We start from the raw sequence: 22,481 nt of genomic DNA on the forward strand, positions 1-22,481 counted from the left end.
TTTTGTTAATTGGATCCATGCCATTACAATTGTCCGAGTTCACTGATTTGCCATTACAATTCGTCATATTGGGACCGTGGCATTATAATTCTACAACTCTTCGAAATACACCACTACTTACCCTTTCTAAAAAAATTTGGACCAAAATGCCCCTGGTCTTCTTCTTCCTCTCATCCCCTCTCTCCTTCCTCTCTCTCTCCATGGCGTCCGGCTTCTCTTGCCGGCTGCCATGGAGAGCCGAGCGGCGAGCTTGGCTTCTCTTCGCTTGCCGGCTGCCATGGAGAGCCGGACGCCATGGAGAGAGAGAGGAAGGAGAGAGGGGATGAGAGGAAGAAGAAGACCAGGGGCATTTTGATCCAAAAATTTTTAGAAACACATTGAAGAGGTAAGTAATGGTGTATTTCGAAGAACTGTAGAATTGCAATGGCACGGTTCCAATATGACGAATTATAATGGCAGATCTGAATTCGGACAATTGTAATGGCATGATCCAATTAACCTTTTTTTTGGTAAAATGTATTACAAATACTATGTAACGTTACCAAATTCCCCACCTAAACAATCAAACATATACTTATTAGGTCCTTGACAAGCCAAAAGATTAATCAAGGCCATACTCCTTTAGCCGGATATAAGTTAAAAAGGGCCATCATCCCTCAAGCAAGCATTCCAGACAAATTAAGCTGATCATATTCCTCAATTATGTCATCTTTAATCATTCCAGTTAGATTGCCAAGCATTTCGTAGATGCTCAGAGTGTCTGGGTGATGTGTGTCCTGTACAACAAATAAGCTTGTTTTGTTTCCCACAGTGATCCAACTACATCCTGGAAATTTTGTCACTCCTTTTTCTCGCATTGTTTCTCTGGCTACCTTAGCTTCAACCCAGTTGCCAGCCGCAGCATGCAAGCTTGAAAGGAACACATATGTGGATGACCTTTGTGGTTCCAACTCAACAAGTTTCTCTGCTGCAACTTTTCCTCTCTTCTCATCCTTGTGTATTCGACATGCTGCAAGATATGTAGCCCAGATCACACCATCAGCTCTGAAGGGTAAATGGTCAATAACTTCTTGAGCCTCTTGAAGATGACCACCACGTCCAAGAAGATCGATGAGACATGCATAATGATCTACTCTGGGCATTAGCCCATAATCTTGGCTCATAGAATCAAAGAAATTACGGCCTTCAGAAATTAAACCAGCATGGCAACAAGCAATTAGAACACCAAGGAATGTAACTTCGTCAGGCTTTAGTTGTGACTCTCGCATCTTCTGGAAGAGAAGAAGTGCCTCGTTAGCATAACCATTTTTTGCAAAACCAACAATCATGGAGTTCCATGGCATGATATCTTGCTTGTTTTTCAACTCCTTGAAGATTTCGAAAGAGGAGACTACATCCCCACACTTGGCATACATGTCTATGAGGGCACTGGCGGCAGTTTCATAAGAAACAAATCCAGATTTTATGATGAGGCCATGTATCTCTTTTCCATCTGCAAGAGCTGCTATCTCAGAGCAAGCTTTCAGAACACTTGCGAATGTGGCCTCATCTGAACGAACATCATAACCGCGCATTCTCCAAAACATCACCAACGATTGATCGCTGTAACCATTTTGAGCATACCCTGAGATGATAGCTGTCCATTCAACCAGGTTTTTGTGATCTGACACCTCCTTTAGGAGTCTGTTTGCATCCTCAAGCAATTTGCACTTCAAATATATACCAACAAGAGAGATGCCAAGGGAAGTATCCTGATTCAAAAGACCAGATTTCAGTGTGTAACAATGGACTTGTTTGCCGATAATTGAATTGATAAGGCCAGTACACCCAGAAAGAATGCTTGTAAATGTAAAGCTAGAGGGTCTGAAACCATCTTTTAGCACTTGATGGAACAACTCTATAGCTTCATCTTCTCTATTGTTCTGCACAAGACCTGTAATAAACGCATTTCTTGGGACTATGCTGCTTGCATCTACCTGTGCCAAAACCTTTCTAGATGATTCTATATCTCCACGCTTGGAGTATAAGTCAATCAGAGAGCTGCCAACAGCGTGATTTGAACAGACATTATACTTGATGGATGCGCAATGAATCTGCTTTCCGGTCTCGGTAGCTCGAATATTGGAACAGGCATTAATTGCAGTAGCCAAAGACACCTCATCTGGTGCTATGCCACAGAGCTTCATCCTTTTGAGCATATAGACTGCTTCCTCCTCTCCCTCATTCTGTGCAAGTCCAACTATAAGAGCATTCCAGGATACACTGTCCTTGTATGGAATGAGACTGAACAGTTCTTTTGCAACGTCAATTGCTCCAAGTTTTGAGTACATATGTAGTGTTGCATTAGCAACAAACAAGTCTGCATCCATGCAGTTCTTGATTGTTATACAGTGTACCTGCCTTCCTAAGTCAAGGGAATCCAAGTTAATGCATGCACCAAGGACACTCACAAATGTAAAATCATCAGCCTCAAGGTCATCCCTCCTCATATACTGAAACATTTTAATGGTCTCTTCTTGCAGCTCATTTTGAATAAACCCATAAAGCATCGCATTCCACATGACATTGTTCTTTCCAGTGGAGAATTCAAACACCTTCTTTGCATCAGATATGCAGCCATGTTTCAAATACAGGTTGATCAGAGAACTGCCCACAAAAACATTTGCATCCAAACCATGCCTTACTGCCGCTGCATGTACCTGCTGGCCTTCATCAAACGCTGCCATGTTGGCTGCTGCGCTTAGCACGCTCGCAAAAGTGGACCTAGTTGGCCTCAATCCATGTCTCCTCATATCCTTATACAGGCCAAACACTTCATTCTCAAGTCCACCTTGCACATAACTTGAGATGACAGCATTCCAAGCAACTGTACTTGGCATATCTATCTTCTTCAGCAAAGTCCGTGCGTCCTCCAGTCTGCCCATGCTTGCAAGAGTGGAAATGATGGTAGCGCACGTTACCTGGTCCAGGGCAGAGCCCATCTTCACCATCCTAGAAAACAAAGCCAGCGCTTGCTGGTAGCGTCCAACCCGGTGGTATCCTGCAATCATGCTCGTCCAGCATATCACGTCGGGGCAGGCGATCCCGTCGAACACCCTCCGAGCATTGGCGACCTGGCCGCATTTTGCGTACATGTCCACCAACGCCGCTCCGCAGAAGGCGCTGGAGCAGAACCCGCACTTGACCAAATCGCAGTGCACCTGCCTGCCATGGCCGAGAACGCCCAGCCGGGAGCACGCGGATAGGACCACCGCGAGGCCAAACTGGTCCGGCCGGCTGCCGACGGAGCACCTGATGGCGCGGAACGCGTCGAGGACGTCATGCGGAGACCCCGACCGTGCGTGGCAGGACAGCACCGAGCTCGCCGCCTGCGCGCCGAGGCAGCATCCTAGCGCGCGCCAGGCGTCGCCCGTGCGGTCGGACCTGCAGTAAAGGTCGACGAGCGCGTCGCCGAGGCGGCCCCGGAGCGGCAGCCCGAGGCGCAGGACCCGCGCGTGCACGACCCCGCACGCCCGCGCCGGGTGGGCTCGGTGAGGACTCGCGTCGAACGGGTGGCGGGCGTGGCGATCTCGGGCGAGGGACGCGAGGAGGCTGGCGTAGTAGGCCTCGGGGTCGGGGTCGCCCGCGGAGGCGGGGGAGGAGCGGAGGGGCGGACGCTCGGGTCTCGGCTTGGGCACGGCGCGGAGGAGCGCTGCGGAAGCGGAACGCATGGGCGCACGGCCGCGGCCGCCGCATGTGATGTTCAGTTTCGTCGGGCTTCAGCGCGCGCGGCGTCGGTTGATGGATGGCAATGCGAGCGAGGCGAGTCCGCCGTGGACTCGCCGTGCGTATTTGGCTGCGGCGGGACTGGGGGTGCGGGCGGCGCGGCGGGACGAGCCGCTCGGTTTCGGCGCGTTGCGGTGCGGCAACACGCAGGGGACCGCTGCTCCGGCAGGTTAAATTGCGCGTCTGCCGTGCCGAGTGCAGGCTGCCAGTTGCCGACCGATGAACAGCATATGTTTGCTGAATTCACCTTCGTTTGGTGAGCAACAAAATCAGGTAATGTGCATCTAGCGACAAAACGGCAAGGAAAAAGAGAACCTTTTTTTAGGGCAGAAAGAAAAAAGAGAACTTTTTTTAGGGCAGAAAGAAAAAGAGAACTTTTTTCAGAATAAGTAAACAATTGCAATTTATTGATCACATATTTACAGCAATGAATGAATCATATTATGTACAGGTTTGTAAACTCAGCAATGTACATGTACTTGTACAAATATCTTGCATCGCATCGCATCTATGCCAAACTGCAAATACAGAACGAAGCCTCCTGCCAACGATGCAAGAGCTGCAGCAAACAGGACCCCTGTCAGATTGGAATGAAGAGCTTGCCATCCATGCCCTCATCGTTCTCCCACTCCAGTTTCTCCCACCATTCAGCTGAACCGCACACTTGCTTCAGTTTCCTGCAATTGTACGTGCTGCTCAGAGGGATGCTTCGCAGATTCGGGCAGTCCTCCACCCGGATGGTCTCGAGGCTGGGAAAATCTCTTGGCTTGCAAATACTCCTCAGCTTCTTCACATCAGTCAATACGATTAATCTCAATTTCGGGAAGTCAATACGTGTTTTGCCCTCGCTTAATTCGTTCTTGCAAACGCTTTTACCGTCACCATTCCGCTCATCCCCAGAATGTTCAGCAACGGCATTGTCCTCTTGTTCTTCAGAAAGATGATCCAGCATTGTCTTTGCCCCATCACTATTATCTTCTTCGATGATCTTCAGCATCCCATCACAATGGGTTACGACAAGCCTCTCGAGCATTTCGAGTTTTAGGACCCAGGTGATGTCCTTCAGTTTGGGGCACTTCGAAATGACCAGCTTGCGGATGTGCTGAAAATGATGTGGCATTGGTGCAACAATGACATTCTCCAGTGAAGGAAGAACTGAGAGCGTTAGGAGCTCCAGGCCTGAAGTCGTGAGCTCAGCGTCGGCAACCAGTGTGTTCAGGTCATAGCACGATTCGACATACAGCTCCTCAAGGTGCACCAAGTGGTTGAGATCAGAGATTTTGATCGACTGCATTTCTCCACAGTACTTCAGATTCAGGCGATATGTTGACTTTGCCAAAGGACTGGTCTTGTTCAGTTTCTTTAACACATCCTCTGCATAAATAGTGATGCCAAGGAACATCAGTGCTTTTAGGGAATCCAGATTCAGGTCATCAACATCATGAATTCCGTAGTGGCTGCGAAAGAGATTAAGCACCCTAAGCTTGAGTAACTTGGAGCAATTGTTCAAGGTATCTTCGAGTGCAACAGTCACACTCAGATCCAGATGCCTCAACTCTTTCAATAACCACAGCCGCTCAGGTAATCTTGTGATGAGTGTATGTGACAAGTTGAGATGCTGCAATGCAACCAGTGTCTCACATTCTGGAAGCGATGTTATTGCAGTATAAGAAAGATCTAGCACTGTCAAAGAGCGCATAAATTTGAAAAATTCCGAACCCAGATTATCCAGTTTTGGGTTATTCTGGACCAATAATGTGGTGAGGCTTCTGCATTGTGGTGAGAAAGAAAGCTCTTTGATGTCATTAGACATGATGGAGATCCTTGTAGCTTCCTTCCATTCTTCTACTGATGGAGCAGTATCCAAAGCCATCCCTGCTTGAACGAGAAACTTTTGATCTGTCTCGTTAACCAACCAAAGTCCCAGATGCCTGATTACATGATGCATTTTTAACTTTGATGACATTGAACCACTGGTCTGCAACAAGCATGCTGAAATAAGATCGTGGATTATTTGATAACCCTTTCCACAATCATCGAGTAGCAAACCTTCAGCCAACCAATAATCAACCAGTTGCTCCTTACTAATAGATCCATACTCAGGGAAAAGAGTGCAGTACAGAAAGCACTGCTGTTGTGTGGCGGTGAGTCTGTCATAACTGTATTTCAGCCGATAAAACATTTCATCCACACCATCATTTTTGTACTTGTACATATTGTTGTTAATTGCATCCGCAGCTAAAGTCCACTCCTTTGGCCCTTCCAAGCCTGCCACAGAGGTTCCAATGACATTGAGTGCAAGTGGAAGACCTCCACAACTTAGGATTATTTCCATGGCACGCTCCCGAACAGTATTGTTGGAGCTTAAAGACTCAACAGCCTCGTTGCTCAGCTTGCTCAAGAACAGATTCCAGGCAGCATCATTATCCAAAATCTGCATTTCAATCCGGCTCTTCTGTGCACCCATCTGGAAGCATACTTCTTTGTAACGTGATGTCAGGATCAGCTTGCTTTGGCTGTTGGTATCTGGAGTTGGGATACCAACATCCTCTAGTCGGAATTTCTTCCTTACATCATCAAGCAGCACCACAAATCTTTTCCTGGATAGAGCCTTCACCAAGAATTTGGCCCTTTTATCAACTGTCTCTGATTCATTCCATGGCAAATTCAGCCTATCGGAGATAGTCTGCTGTATCTCCACTGTGTTCAGTGTCTCTGAATTGGATACTTCAATAAATATAACAACCTGGAACAGCCAATTGAAAGTAATTTGTTAACATGATTGAAATGCAACATAAAAATGCTGAGAGAGTATGTATAAGTTCAGCATGCAAATATGCAAAAATTAATGATTCAATTCCCACTTTAATATAAAGTTACAAGTACAATTTTTTAAATATGTCTGGTAATCTAGGAAAGCATTACTTGCATCTAGTCAACAAATAAACATAATATTTCAGGCAGCATCTATCATCTTCTAGCAAACAATTATATTTTGTTTAATCTATGACCAACTAACCTTTTGGGAGCAAACACATCCATACACTTGAAAGGAAACTATAACATACTAGATTAAGTTTGATCCAGATTGCAGCACTACGTATTTTGCCAGGGTTCCCAACTAGCAGGGTAAGATATAAAAGCAGCACACAACCTCACAAACTGAACTTATGCATGAGACAGGATCCAACTTGCTAAGATTCTTGCTAAATCTATACATATTATACTCATTCATTCATCTATTTTCACTTAATCAGCGTGAATGAATGCTTAGTGACGTGTTTAGCTTTAAATAAGTCTACGAGGAATTAGAAAAAAAGGTCATGTATACGAAACATAGAGATCAGTTATGAACAGTGCCTAAAATATTTAAAATCTCTGAAGAGTAAGACTGACATTATATTTGCTGCAATTGCATCTTGTTCCAAAATATCTTTCAAAGGAACTTTTTTATATACTTTTTCAAAGGAACCTTTAAAAAGTTGTTACAGACAAAAGAATAACATTCATTTCACGCTGTAAATAATAATGTTACTTTCTTCTTCCCATCTACATAGTTCGCGTATATCTCCATAATTTACTTCCGAAGCTACATATCTTCAGTTTCAACTAGTACTCTTGAAATCTCAAAATACTAGTACTATTGAACACCTACAAATGTTAGATTTCGTTTGGCTGTACAAGAACAACAGCATCTTCCAACTATTACTGAAACAAGACTTGCAGTTTAATATTGTTCATTCTACATATCATTCTGAAAATACTACCAATGAAGCACCATCATTTTATCATTGAAACAATCTTATGCAAGCAATCCAAAAGAGCAACACAAACAAGCAGACCTGACCCCAAAAAAACACACAAACAAACAGATACATCATACATGTATATTCTGAGGAGTAGGTTGCAATTTGAGGAACCAGAATTACACCTGATAGTCGTGGGCCTTCTTTTCGAGATCGTTGTTGAAGACATGGAGGAGGGTTGTCTTACCAATGCCTCCTTGACCCCACACACCGATTATGTTGGAGTCACCCTTCTCAAGGAAATCATGGAGCAGAGTCAGCATGGACTCCAATCCAAACGTCTCGATCTGGGGTAAATGATTGACGATCTCTGGTGGCGGCTTGAACCCAAATTTCTTGAACCGCCTCCCTTCCTCCGTCAGGTTTTTCACCTCCTCCAGCGCCTCCACAACACGCTTGCCGATGCAAGCACGGCGACGAGCGTGCACGGTGCACTGGCAGAGGCAAGAGAACTTCAACAGGCTGCCGTAGTCCTCGTCGATGGTGTCCCGCCGCAGCTCGCCGACGCGCCTGAGCCACACCTGCACCTGAGGGTGACAGACGTTCAGCTTATCCTCCTCCGCGGCAACCCGTGCCCTGATCGTCGTCTCGACGGCCCGCAGGTTATCCCGGCCCTTCTCGAGATCGTCCCAGTTGGCCTTGACGCGAAGGAACGCGGCCACCTCCCGGGCCGCCGCGTCGAGCATGCCTGTGCTTTCCAGGCATCCGTACAGGGGCTCCAGGCACGAGCCGGCCGCGCTGATCGCCTCAGCCATTGGGGACGGCGGTGAGCGTGTAGCAGTAGCAGGTGAACATGGAATATGCAGAAAAAACAGAGTTCTTGAACTTGAAGCTTACTATATAGGAGCATGCTGTGCGGAGGCGAGACGCCACGCGGTGCCCGGAATGAATGGGTCAATGGGGCAACACGGCAGACGGTTCAGCCCCCGATGGTGATTGGCATATGTCGGGTCTTGCGAAGAAAATATCCACGCGCATGCTGCCAGTCGGTTTTGGGGCTGCGAAAAGTCATCAGCTGGGAGGAGACAAGATCCACCAGCTCAATCCGGACGCACGAAGCAGAACACTCCGGGCGATCGAGTTTCCTCGTCGTTTCTTCAGAAGAAGACCGAGGCGGAAGCAACGGAAGCCGTGCCGGGCTTGGATAGTGGTGTCTGATCGTGTCCGCGGCGGCATGGCGGAGCTGATCTGGAAGAGGCAATCCGTCAAACACCTAGCGTGCGGCGTCGTTTCTCCCGCGCGCACGGACGAGTGGGCGTACCTACCTGGAAGTTCCGCCGTGGCTTCTCCGCCCGCAGGTTTGTGGAACAGCCACTGGCGGGCGGCGGTACATGTAGACGGGATCTTTTTGCCACGATCCGTTTCATGCGTTCCGCCATTTCAGCCGTCCATCCGTTTCATGCACTCTCCATCAACCTTGTCTTCTTCGAGTTGCAGGCGGCGATTGGCCTTCATAATCATGATGTCCATTCGCAGCGGTGGGTACTGGTACGGAGTTGCATGGCGTGCGGCGGCGGAAACCCAGAGGTACAGGGATGCGGAAACGGAGGACGAGCGGGAGTCCACTCGCGAGGGCAGCCGACGCCGGGCAGGAACGGGCCGCCGCGAGCAACCGCGAGAGGGCGGGGAGCCGGGGAAGATGGCCGGGGCAAAACTGGGAGCTCTTTTTTAAATATTTGGATCGGATATTTACACATACCCCCTAAATCGGATCGCGATTAATGTGTGTAAATATATGGATCGCGATTAATAATTGCGATCCATTTGAGGGGTTCTTCTGCAAAACTGTTATTGACTGCAGTCCATGCTGATGTGGGATACTATTAGCCGTTGGATCTAGCGTGTGCGGTTCAGACCGAGGTCAACTAGCTTTAACGACCAATAGCGTCACGAGCTCCGTCGCAGATTCGCAGGTCGGCGGCCGCCGGTGAACTCACCCGCCGGCCGCTGCAGCTCGCCGGCATGCAGTATCCGCCGCCCCTCATTGATATCCTCTAGCGCAGTGAAACGCTCCAACCTCAGCCTCGCCTCGCCGCCTCCGGGCTGGTACCGGCAGTGTCGCCGCCACGCGCCTCGGAGGAGGTCCGAGAAGAGGCTGAATCCTCCGGCAGCGGGGAGGCCGATGGCCTGCCCCGAATCTCACCGCTGAATCTCCGCGCCAGCAACAGCTTGTTACTCCGTCGACCATGAGCCGCAGTTTACCCTACACCCCCAGGCCCCCCCTCCACGACCACGAAGGCGAAGGCACGCGTCGCGGCTAGCTTACCCCCCTCCATGTCTAGTGATCTGAACTGCTGTCTCTCCCTTACCTCCGTCCACCACCGCATTTGGTGATTTGGTGAGGCGATCTACGGGATCTCATCGGTGGAGGTGCGGGAGCTCCAGCTGGAGGCTGCCTTGCAAGGTCAGCGATCTGGGGACAAATACAAATATGATTGCTCTCATCAATTACCAATCACCAGATATAGAGAACCATTTGATTCTTTATTTTCTACAGATAATGAAGGACATGTTTGTTCATTTCAAGTTAGAGAATGCTGCGTCCATGGAGAACATCACGGTATGACACACTGCGTAGATAACCATTCTGGCAAGCTGCTGTCCATATTGTATCTCCAGATGTATCTTTGCATGTGTTATTTGCTATTTCGAAAGAATAAAATGGAAGGTGAGCTTTCATTGCTTTCCAAGGTTGTTTCATACAGCTCATTAAGGAAGATTTGTGCGCGGATATGCAGTTGGTTCTCCCGTTAAAGAACAATTTACCGACACAAGGGACTCAACAAGATTTGAGCTACACTAATGGTTATTGTGTTTGAGGTTGCTCTTTTTGAAATTTTAGAGGGTAACTTGATGGTTAATCAGCTCAATTGCCACAAAGCATATGAAGCAAACCTGCATGAATATGAAGGATAAATGCATTGACATCTGAGAAATTTAACATTATATACAGTTGGCTTGGATACCAAATTTGTGCTAGTACAATGCATGTACAGTCTGTACAGTTTCCATGTGCAAGATATACAATCATTACCGTTTGTGTACAATATGTACAGTTTGTATGGAAATAGACAAATAGGCTCATGGAAAAGCCACTTATTTATGACTTTGAACACATGAGTAGAATAAATAAATTTACAAATATGCAGTTAGACCTTGAACAGGAAATTTTCAGTAATATGCACTGTACATGTACTAAGGTGGTCTAAATAGTTTCACCAGCGTGCTAGTCTTCATCTTTGATGGGAATGAAATACTTATTATCCATTATCTCCTTGACATTCCAATCTAGCTTCTCCAACCAGTCATATGATCCACAAATCTGCTTTAGTTTTGGGCAGTCATACATTTGACCCAATGGAAGCGTTGTCAAACGTGGGCAACCCTCCACTCTAATAATCTCAAGATAAGGGAAGTCTCTTGGATTGCATATCACCGTCAGCTTCGGCAGGTCTGTCAGGACCATTGTTCTCAATTTTGGGAAGTCCACATGGTGCGTATCTTTGATCCACTGATTCTCGGTCTTATTCTGATAGCCATTTACATGTTCATTATTTGCATCTTCTTCCATACCATGTATCTCCTGTTCTTCAGAGAAACCATTAATTCTTCCAGATCTCAGAATTGACCTGTCTTCAATCACCCCTCTCCTGTTGTCCACCTCGTTGATTGTTTCTTGAACAACTTGCTCCAATTCGTGGCAATGACAGATAGAAAGCTTCTCAAGTGCATGCAGCTTCAGAACCCAGCTGGTGTCATGCAACTTTTGGCAGTGAGATACTGTTACTTCTATGAGGTTGTGAAAGTGATGAGGCGAAGATCCAATTAGAATTGTTTGAAGGGCAGGGAGTTTAGCAATGGTGAGAACTTCCAGGCAAGAAGCTCTTCCCTTGTCAGGGTCAGCAACGAGTTGTATCAAGTCAAGACATGATTCAACATAGAGCTCTCGAAGTTGCACCATATGTGTGAAGTCTGATATTTGGATTGACTGCATTTGTTCACAGTGCCTGAGGCTAAGGCGTTGTGTTGACTTTGCTAGAGGATGTGTATTTGTCAACTTGTTTAACACATCCTCGGCATATATTGTGATCCCAAGGAATTCCAGTTCCCTTAAGGAACAATATTCAGGTTATTAACATCACGAATCCCATAGTTGCTTCGGAAGAGGTTTAGCACCCTTAGCTTGTATAGCTTGGAACAATTGTCTAAGGTCTCTTTGAGTGCCTTGGTAACACTTAAGTCTAGATGTCTTAGTTTTTTTAGCATCCAGAATTCTTCAGGAAGCCTCTCAATGAATGTGTTAGACAAATTGAGATACTTGATCTTTGTCAATGTGCTACAGAAAGGAAGTTCTGTAATCCTGGTGTGTGAAAGATCAAGAACCTTCAAAGAGGACATGGACTGGAAGAAGGTTGGACTCAGCCTATCCAAGTTAGGATTATTCTGTACCAGTAAAGTTACAAGATCCTTGCATTCAGGTGAGATACCAAGGTCCCTTATGTCATTGTACATGAGTGATATCCTTCTTGCTGTTCGCCACTCTCTGTGTGGTGGTGCCTTCTCCAAGTTCATTCCAGCCTTCACAACAATCTTTTGCTGCACTGCAAGGGACAATCCCAGATGACGAATAATATGGTGCATTTTCACCTCTAAATCAGATCCGCAGCTCTCCAATAAATATGCTGAGAGTAGGCGACTGATTATGCGATGGCCTCTGTTGGGATCTTGAGGTATCAATTCTTCTGCCATCCAGTATTCCACAAGCTGATCTTTTCTAATTGAACCATATTCAGGGAAAAGGGTGCAATACAGGAAGCACTGCTGCTGTGTTGGTGTCAACTTATCATAACTATATTTCAGTTTATGGAACATTTCTGGGATTCCATCCAAGTCCTTGATGTCATGCTTGGTTGCTTGCATTGCCAAAATCCATTCCCTTGGTGCTGTTAGCCCTGCCACTGCTCTCCCTATTACCTTGAGTGCTAGTGGCAAACCACCACAGCTGTGGACAATTGCATCAGCATATTCTTTTACAACATTGTTGGGGCCAGATGAATCAATGGCTGTAATTGCCTGAGTGCTCAAATTGCTTCGGAAGAGCTCCCATGCTGCTTCTTTTTCTAGGTACTCCATCTTGATCAAGCTCTGTTGAGCTCCCATTTGATAGCACACGTCCACATTACGTGATGTGAGAATCAGTTTGCTTTTCCTATCAAAATCAGGGGTAGGGATCCCAACTTCCTCTAGTTGGAATTTATTCCAGACATCATATAGTAAAATCACAAATCTTTTTCTGCTCAGTGCTTTCATTAAGAACCTCGCCCGAGCTTCCTCTGTCTCTCTGTCATCCCATGGTAACCCAAGGCGGTCAGTAATTGTGCGCTGGATTGCTGTTTTGTTTAGAGTTCCAGAGTTGGACACCTCAATCATGATCACCACCTAGCAAAGTTATTGTGCCAACGAAAAAGTATTAGGATATAGTTAAACTGCAGTTGGTAAATTTAAAGTTTTGGATTTATGGGTATGATGTAAATAGAGGGAAGAATTAGTTTGTAGTCAGGAAGTTTTCTCTTTTTAAAATGCAAATTTAATTATCTCAACTGATGAAATGCAATTCTAACCATGTTGTTTTTGAACGAACAGCACCTGACATGTGCATTAGAATTTATGCAATTCTAAATTTCTAGCCATAAATTCGAGGTGTATGCATCTGCTAGAGATCCGGGGGCTAAATACATAATACTGATCATTTATCCGGACAACAAATGATCAATCTCACTTTCAAGTAAGTATTTGTCTTTTTCTTATCTTGTGGATGCAATTGAGTTAGATCTTGAACTGCTGCAAGGTTATGGGCTATAGAGCACATCCTCTCCATAGCAGTACTTCTACACCTGAGTTGCACGGAATTTACCACATTCTGACCATTTTTAAAATTGTGCTGCCGTGCTTATACAAGTCTAGCTATTATGTGAGAAAACCAAGAGGTTTTTAGGTCAACAATGAGTTGTGTATGGAAGTCTGAATATTAACAATGTTTGGGTCACTTTAATTTAACAACTCAAGTGGAACTCCGAATGTTAACGATTCAAGTAAGTAATTAGGGGCATAGGGCTTTGCGTGAGGAAGATATGAAGTATGAAATACAAAAATTAAGCTATAGAAGGGAAAATTAGGATGTACAGTGCAAATTTCGTTCTAAATTGTAAAAAAAACAGAGACGAGTCATGTAATGTGTAGGTCATTCAGTTAGTTTCTGTTAAACCGGATAGGAATCTTTAGCTAACTGTTCGTGCTATATGTAAACTGTCGGCAATTTTTTTGTGAGAGATATTTACCTGGTAATCCCTGCTGAATGCCTTGAGCTCATTGTTGAAGTTGTTGAGGAGTGTTGTCTTCCCGACGCCACCTGGGCTCCACACTCCGATGATGTTCCGGAGATATTCATTTTCCTGAAGAGGCAGATAAGATATTAGGTGGCAGTTTGATACCACCAGAAAGAGAAAAAAAAGATTCTAAGGAATAAAAAAAGGGAAAAATTGGGTTTATGTTCAACGAAAAAAAATTCTCAAAAGCAAGGAAAAGTATTTTGTTTTGGTTCGACCTGCAGTCGCATATCAAATGAACGAAGGGAGAAATTTAGCAACACTTTTCCCGCAGGATCTCCTGCAAGAAGAGGATAATCTCCAACTTCGACTTGTCAATTTTATTTCTCATGAAAATAGCAAGTTAACTCAAAGAATTTATCACACGAATAGTCAATTCGTTCGAACTTGCTTAGTAGTGAATCGGGAACAAGAAGAAAAAGAGGGGGCTCATCAGTGCTTTCAAATGATTTCCACAAATCTCTTAGCACTGGCTTGATGCCAAAGGTTTGTGTCTGTGGTCTCTCCTCAACGAAATCTGGCAAACGCTTGGATGCAAATGTTTTAAATTGATTCCCTTCCTCGATTAGCTCAGCAATATCTTCTAGCATCTGGGCAATATGCTTGCCAAGACGGTATCGTTTCCCAAGGCCCAGAACTGAACGCCATAACCAGGAGGACTGCATCAATCTATCATATTCGTGGTCGATGGAATCACCTCGGACACTGGCTACCCTTCTAAGCCACAAATTGACTCGAGGATCACACTCATTGAGGTGGTTGGTCTCGAGATCAACTTGTCCCTGAACCACCTTCCTAATAGCTTGCAGGTTTTCCCTTGCTTTTCTAAGGAGTCTGTGTTTGCGCTTGATGCAGGCAAAAGATGAGAAGCGTTTTGCAGTGGCTGCAGGCACCCCTGCTTCATTGATAAAGCCACAAATGACAGGCTGCAAAGCAGCACAGATCATGCTTGGCTCGGCCATGGAAATTGTGGCAAAGAAGGAACAAGGAGTAGTTCTGGAAAGAAGAGGCAACAGGGAGGTATGCAATACTGTCTACGACCCTGTATTATGCTTCCACAACACCTTTTGTGGGCTTCATTTCAATTCAGTTTGGGAACCTGGCAATTTAAGAGTGGGACCAAGGGCAGGGGAAAAGATGGGAAAGTTCCTTCCAAATTAGCTTCCTGTAGCTCACAACTTCGCCAAGGTGCTTGACTTAACACTGAGACCTGGGGGTCTATTTCGTGGAAGGTGCAGGACACAGTTTGTCAACTAATAGCAGTCTATCTCCAAGATTCGCATGTGATGAGGAACAGGAAAAGTGGATACTTGCGAATTAATGTTTTATTAATTTGGGGATAATAGTTGCATTCTTTTTGTTACACTAGAAAAACCAATAGCCTACTAAAACCCTTGAGTCAATGGAAATACGCTCTTTTTCATGAGGTAGAAGTAGAACTGGTGTACACGCATCATACATAGCACTTGCTTTTCAGAAAATGATGGTTAGGATTAAACGTGGATGGGACTTTGGGTTTTTAATACTTTACACTGAACATCATTTTGTTACTGGAGGTCTAGCCTTATGGATTAGTCACTTAGGGCATGTTCCAATCCACTAAAACTAATAATTAGCTGCTAATTTTAGCTGAGAAAATTAGAACGGGCCAACTAATAGCTCAGCTAATTATTAGTTGGATACCTAGCTAACCATTAGTTTACTAGCTGGTCCAACCCAGCTAAAACCAACTAATAACGCGCTAATGACCCAAATACCCTTCCACCTCCATGGGCACATGGCACGTACGGCCTGTACTACTTGGCCTCTTTGGCGTTGGATATTGCTAACAAAATGATGAAAAAAAATAATAAACTAGTAGGGATAATAAGGATATTTACCTCTTGAAAACAAACTATTAGCTACAAGTTTCAAACACCCCTCAGCTAATAGTTAGCCAGCTAATAATTAGTCAGCTAATCCAGCTAACAATTTATTAGCCAGCTAACTATTAGCTCTAGTGGATTGGAACAGGCCCTTAGTCAGATATTTTGGGCCTATCACATTTGCCAGCTAAGACATCACAGTGATGAGATTGATCATATTGACAATACCTGTTCTTAAATTTCTCCATCTTAAATAAGTTGATTTTCCTTTTTTCCAGAACGGGCGAGCCCGAAATTTCATTACCAAAAGCAACGAATTACAGAAAATAAGTTGATTTTCTAATTGGTGGTATGGTACCTACTGAGTAGATCGCTTTATTATCTACTAAGCAAGCTATGTGTTTTGTGCAGGGTACTTCTGGTTGACTTGACTGGAGCAATAGTAGTTCCTGTATGCTATAGTGTAGTGAAACCTCTTTGTTTTCCTTCTGTTGCTTCATTGTTGGAAATTCTAGTAGCCCTATTTGGCGAATCCCTTCTTTTATTTTGTTTTCACACCCCTCTTATCCAGACCCACATCCAGACGCGTTTCTTGTTGACCCAATGCACGACATTTGCCGTTCAAAAGCTACCTGCAACTGCAAGCATAGGCTAGCCTAGTCAGTTCTGATTCAGGTACACATCATAGGCTCGTAGCATCTATCCATTCATGTACTATCACACTGTACTATCTGACTCAGATACATGCCATCTTAGGTCCCGTTTAGATCGCAAATCTTTATAACTTTTGGAACTTTTTGCTACTGTAGCGTTTTCGTTTGTATTTGACAAATTTTATCTAATCATGGACTAACTAGGCTTAAAAATTCGTCTCGTGATGTACAATTAAACTGTGCAATTAGTTATTTTTTTTACATACATTTACTGCTCCATGCATGTGTCCCAAAATTGATGTGATGGAGAGAGTTTAAAAAGTTGGAAGTTGGAAGGGATCTAAACAAGCCCTTAACCATCTGCACCGGATGCTCTCGATCCTAGGCTGTCTAAAGTTTAGACCCATCACATCAAAGAAAATCTTATCATTTAGAAGTATTAAATAAAGTCTAATTACAAAACTTTTTTACAGATGGGTGCTAATTCGCGAGACAAATTTAATGAGCCTAATTAATCCATAATTTGCCATAGTGATGCTACAGTAATCATCCACTAATCATGGACTAATATACCTCATTAGATTTGTCTCGCGAATTAGCCCTGAGGTTTTGCAATTAGTTTTGTAATTAGACTTTATTTAATACTTCTAAATGACAAGATTCTCTTTGATGTGACGGGTCTAAAATTTAGACCCTGGAAAACGAACGCACCCTTGGTCAGAATGGGATTGCTTGTGACAGTTTTTTTTCAATTTATTTCCATTTACAAAATTTAGCATCTTGACTTTATGCTAGCGACGCTGTCATGCTACCGTGCAAAACATAGTACGCTACATGAAAGGAATAAACAAAGCATGTTCCGCCTCTGTTTTCTGAATGTGGGTGCCTTGAGCCTCGAGGAACATTCAGTCCCAAACAGACCATGATGCCATGCCGTACGCAGCCTAAGGCGCGAATGTGCCGCCCCAGCTCCGACAGATATCCTTCGACCAGCCGGCCGGTGTGCGTTGACCGGTGTGCTTTCTGCGTGGATGGATCATACTTGCAATGATGCAGAACAGCATTTTTAGCTACCAAAACTACTCCTAGATTAAAGCAATCATAACTCACATTCAGAACAGCATACTACAAGTTCAAGTTAACAAGTTTTATCTTTCCGCTAAAGCCAAGCAACACACAATCCTAGCCTTCAGCTCCTCTCCTGTTCCCCAGGTGCAATTACCAGACGAAGAAGAAATACTGAATCTGATTCGGAGCTCAAACATTCTTCTTCATCAGCTGGTTCTTGCACAGGTCAAGGCTTGCCTTCCCTGCAAGTCGAATCCCCACTGCTCAGACGAAGAGATCCTTTAGGCTTTAGCAACTTGATTTCTCCAAGCACTCGATCCAGAGACCCATCCGCTCTAACTCCAAATACAGATCTTTGCAAATTAACCTCCAATTTGTCGTACTGTCAATGCATTCGAGCTGCCTGATCGAAGATACTCTTCAATGCGAATGGCCAGCAAGATCTGCGCATCCTAGGAGAAAACCAGCAGGGCGATACTCCGCGGCGCCAGCCCATGGATCCAGTACAGTCTCCCTCTCTCTCCTTCGACAACGGTCTCCGATATTCCGATGTGATCTCCAATTCTCCACGGTGTTCATTAGCGTCGCGGCGGTGGTACGAGGGGCCCGGCGGCGGAAACCCAGGTTTTAGGGATGGAGGAGGAGGAGTACATTCGCTAGGACGAGGCTGCCGTCGCCATCGCCACCGCCTGACGGGAACCGGGCGCCATGAGCAACGAGAGAGAGGACGAAGATGGCAAGAGCCAACGAGGGGCTAATTTGAAAACATTTCAATACAATTTAGAGGACATTTTGTAAATATATCTGGAAATATTTACACATCCCCCCTAAATCGGATCGCGATTATAATCGCGATCCGATTTTAGGGGTCATTTTGTAAAATTGTCATTGACCGAAGTCTGCCGTCTGCCGCGAGCTTCTCTCCCGTTTGCCGCGGCGGCGGCGGCGGCGGCCGCCGTCCAGTCGGAGAGCTCTCCCGCCCGCCGCAGCTTCCCGACGGGAGGCGGAGGTCCTTCTTGAACCGCGCTCACCTCCCTCCCCTCGCCGGCCGCTCCCCGGTGGCGCGGAGCACGCCGTGGTTGTCCACCTGGCACCTGCACCCTCACCTGGTCCTTGCGGAACCCCGGCAGCGAGATCTCTACCACGTCCTGGTCCTCCCCGGGCAGTTGCCACTCCACGGTTGGGTCGAAGTCCTCGAACTCCCGCGCGGCGCCCCGCCGCCGGTCCATCACCGGAGACGACGTACGGTACAGCGACCAAGCTGCTCGCTTTCGTCGCGAACGTACACGGACAGCGACCCCTCCTCTCGTGTCTCCGGGAGGAGGGATTCCATGGCGTGCCGTCGACCGGAACCGCTGCTGTGTTTGAGAGGAAATCCATGGATGGATGCATGGTGGTGGCGTGGTGCTGGGAGCCTGGGAGGGGGAAGGGGAAAGGAGGGAAAGCTTGAGGAGGATGCCCAGCAGCAGCAGTAGCTGACGAGGAGTGAGATAAGTGTGCTGAGTCACCCCTTGCTTGGGCAAGGTCGCAAGGATATGGTTCCTTTCTTTTTCTGGCCTCCATTGATCTGCTGCTAGCTGCTACTGTAGCTGTAGTCGAGTGCTAGCTGAAAAATGTAGGCAAGCTAGATGAAAGAATCTGGCTTGCAAGTATCCAAAAAAAATCTGGCTTGCATTGCCCGTCTATGTTAATGTCCGAAAGTGGAATTAAATTAAGCTAAACAAACTTAGTATTAACAAAAGAAAACAGAAATGCTTGACATGCAAACTTGTTAAGAAAGAAAACCTTAAATTGTTCAAGGAGCGCTGCAATTTAGCCTTTTCACTTAGGAATTCCTGCTAAGATTTTCACTTTAGGAAACCTGCATTCACTTATGATCAAGCGTTATGACTTGGAATCTTACACCGCCTGCGTTACTGCTACATGCATGCAGCGCGAGTGAGCTTCATCGAAATGGAGATGGCTATCAGTACATGTTCCCATGCGCGCCCGGCAGCACTCATGCTGTTCTTGGCTGCCTCTCAGGATTCAGCTGGAACACTGATAGGGTGAGAACAGAGGGGCCGATCGTGATCGACAGGCAGCAGCCACTGAGTTGTGGCGTGAATGGTGAGCTGACGATCAACCCATATTGCGATCCGGCTATTCCCTTTCTTGATTACTTTGCCGAATTGGTGACTGATTCATGAACAAGGTCCTTTTCCCCCCTCTGGGGCATGAATGCAGCAACATCGTATATTCCCAAGGAAGACAGGGAGAGAAACAAGTGTTTTTCCTCAGGGGCTCGGGGGCAATCTTCTCATTTTCCTTCCCTCATTGGGCAGTCAAGTATTTGCAGCTCAAGAGCAATCTTCTCATTTTCAACATACATTCTAGTACACACTCGAGTATTCGTAGCTCAAGAGCTCTGAATTATTGGGCAGTCAGCTGCTCTTCAAGCTCTTCTTCTTCTTTTCAGCTTCCTGTTCTGAACTAGTGAAGGGTAGTACCTGATAGTTGTGGGCCTTCTCAAGATTATTGTTGAAGACGTGGAGGAGAGTTGTCTTACCAACGCCTCCTTGACCCCACACACCAATTATGTTCAACTCGCCCTTCTCAAGCAGATCATGAAGCTGGTTCAGCATGCTCTCCACCCCAAACGTCTCAATTTGGGGTAAGAGGTCAACAATCTCAGGTGGGGGCTTGAAGCCTTGAACCCGAATTTCTTGAACCCCTTCCCTTCTCGATCAGCTTCATCACCTCGTCCAGCTTGTCGACACGTTTGAACCACAGCTGCACCTGAGGATCACAGACGTTCAGCTTGTCCTCCGCGGCGACCCCGGCCCTGACCGTCGTCTTCACGGCCTGCAGGCAGGCTACCCCGGGCCTTGACGAGCGAACGCGGCCACCTCCCGGGCCGCCGCGTCGAGCATGCCTGTGCTTTCCAGACATATGTACAGAGGCTCCAGCCTCCAGGCACGAGCCGGCCGCGCTGATCGCCCCAGCCATTGGAGACGGCGGTGAGCTTGTAGCAGGTGAACATGGAATCTGCAGAAAAGCAGAGTTCTTGAACTTGAAGCTTACATAGGAAGCGTATGCAGTGCGGAGGCGAAGGCGAGACGCCACGCGGTGAACTGAATGGATGGGGCAACACAGCAATTAAAAGGTTCAGACCTTGATGGTGGCCGAAGCAACGGAAGCCGTGGCAGGCTTGTACAGTGGTGTCTGATCGCGTCCACGGCGGCATGGCGGAGCTGATCTGGAAGAGGCAATCCGTCAAACACCTTGCGTGCGCCGTCGGTGGTTGCACAACCCCAGAGGATCCCATCCTCCAACGACACCTCCGAGATTCATCTCGTCTGCGTGTAATGTTGGTTGGCATTCTCCCAACCGTACGCCATTCCAGCCGTCCATCCGTTTCATGTACCTCCTCTCCGTCAACCTCGTCTTCTTCTTCGAGTTGCAGACGGCGGTTGGACTGCATGACCATGATGCCCATTCGCAGCGGTGGAAGGTACGGAGTTGCATGGGGGTGCGGCGGCGGAAAATCATAGGAAGAGGGATACGGAGACGGAGGACGAGCGGGAGTCCACTCGCGAGGGCAGCCATCACCAGACAGGAGCGGTCCGCCGCGAGCAACCGCGAGCGGGGAAGATGGCCGGGGCTAAACCAGGAACTATTGAAATATTCATGTTGCGGTTAATAGTCGCGATCCATTTAGGGGGTATATTAGGGGTATATCTAAATATTCGAATTGTGATTAATAATTGCGATCCGATTTAGGAGATATGTATAAATAGTGGATCGCGATTAATAATCGCGATCCGATTTCAGGATCTTTTTGTAAAATTGTCATTGACTAACTCTGCCCTCTGCCGCGCGCTTTTGCCCCGATTGCCGCGGCGTCCGCCGTCCAGTCGGAGAGCTCTCCCGCCCGCCGCAGCTCAGTGGCAAGCTCCATCTCGCACAGCGCCGACCTCATCGCGCTTCCTCTGGGACCTGCAGCCTCTGGCCCTCTGCTGTCTGCTCGACGTGCAACAGCTACGCCGTGCGGCCCCCGAGGTGGGTGGACCTCCGGTGCTTCGGACGCAAGGACGCAAGGCGGGCGTGCGCAGCAGAGGCGCCCTCGAAGAGAGGTTGGATCCTTGACCTCTCGGGCTGATGGCCTGCACAAAACCCCTGACGCCGTTCTGCACAGAGCACACTGCACGGGCAAACGGCCATGAAATTGCTGACAAGTGATGAACGAGCTCTTCAGCGCCGAAACAAATTCGTTGTGTACCGTGGAGTCATGGCGATGATCAACCCTGTTTGTCTTGCTGTCTGTTCTGCATGGACACTTGAATCCCTGTGCAGCGATGTATGTAGCACAATGAGCTATGCAGTGGTGTATGTAGGACATCAAATTTAGCTAGTACGATGAAACTCTCATTAGATTATAGGTTGATATAAAGCTGTGTAAACGATATTGCTCCACATTACAGGTTCAACTTTGATCTTTCAGCTGAAACCAAGCCAACACACAATCATAGCCCTTTTCTCTTAATTCAACTACCACGAGAGTGTGCCAATTCTCATTGCATTTTTTGCGTAAGAAGGCAAGTTTACAAGCCAGAGGTCCTGCGAGGCACAATCGTAGCCTTCAGCTCCTCTCCTGTTCAGGTGCCATTACCGGCAAAGAAGAAATACTGAATCTTCAGAGCTGTGGCATCCTTCATCTGCTGGTTCTGCACAGGCCAAGGCCTGTCACTCAAGTTTCTTCCCCATTGCTCAGCCGAAGAGGATCCTTTATTTGAGCCTCAGCAATTTTTCCACGCACGCAATCCAGACCCCCATCTGCTCCGGCTGCAAGTACTGATCCTTGCAAATTGACCTTCATTTTATCGTACTTTCGAGCTGCCGGAATATTCTCGTCAATGTCAATCGCCGGCAAGATCTGGGCATCCTGAGAGGAAATCG

At 46.6% G+C, this 22,481-nt stretch overlaps 3 protein-coding genes, 1 long non-coding RNA gene and 1 pseudogene across 4 annotated transcripts; 1 reads left to right on the plus strand and 4 right to left on the minus strand.

Moving 5' to 3' along the window:
* Window positions 1–466: 466 nt before the first annotated feature.
* Window positions 467–3,996, minus strand: LOC112899608 (pentatricopeptide repeat-containing protein At3g09040, mitochondrial). Its single transcript, XM_025968143.1, has one exon. The coding sequence runs from the start codon at window positions 3,708–3,710 to the stop codon at window positions 657–659; it is 3,054 nt and encodes a 1,017-aa protein (XP_025823928.1). The 5' UTR covers window positions 3,711–3,996; the 3' UTR covers window positions 467–656.
* Window positions 3,997–4,141: 145 nt separating this feature from the next.
* On the minus strand, window positions 4,142–8,468 carry LOC112899609 (disease resistance protein RPS2-like). The gene is made up of 2 exons (XM_025968144.1): window positions 7,697–8,468; window positions 4,142–6,511 (listed from the first exon to the last, which is right to left on the minus strand). The coding sequence occupies exons 1-2, from the start codon at window positions 8,324–8,326 to the stop codon at window positions 4,346–4,348; spliced, it is 2,796 nt and encodes a 931-aa protein (XP_025823929.1). The 5' UTR covers window positions 8,327–8,468; the 3' UTR covers window positions 4,142–4,345.
* A 282-nt stretch (window positions 8,469–8,750) lies between these two features.
* Window positions 8,751–10,534, plus strand: LOC112899615. Its single transcript, XR_003230081.1, has 3 exons — window positions 8,751–8,869; window positions 9,009–9,975; window positions 10,069–10,534. It is a non-coding gene; the product is annotated as an uncharacterized LOC112899615 (long non-coding RNA).
* A 137-nt stretch (window positions 10,535–10,671) lies between these two features.
* On the minus strand, window positions 10,672–21,239 carry LOC112899614 (annotated as a pseudogene).
* LOC112899613 lies at window positions 14,042–14,972 on the minus strand. The gene has a single exon (XM_025968151.1). It carries the CDS (start codon window positions 14,917–14,919, stop codon window positions 14,278–14,280), a length of 642 nt encoding a protein of 213 aa, XP_025823936.1. The 5' UTR covers window positions 14,920–14,972; the 3' UTR covers window positions 14,042–14,277.
* Window positions 21,240–22,481: the final 1,242 nt, after the last annotated feature.

Source organism: Panicum hallii, chromosome 7 (assembly GCF_002211085.1).
Source record: "Panicum hallii strain FIL2 chromosome 7, PHallii_v3.1, whole genome shotgun sequence".
Lineage (NCBI taxonomy): Eukaryota > Viridiplantae > Streptophyta > Magnoliopsida > Poales > Poaceae > Panicum > Panicum hallii.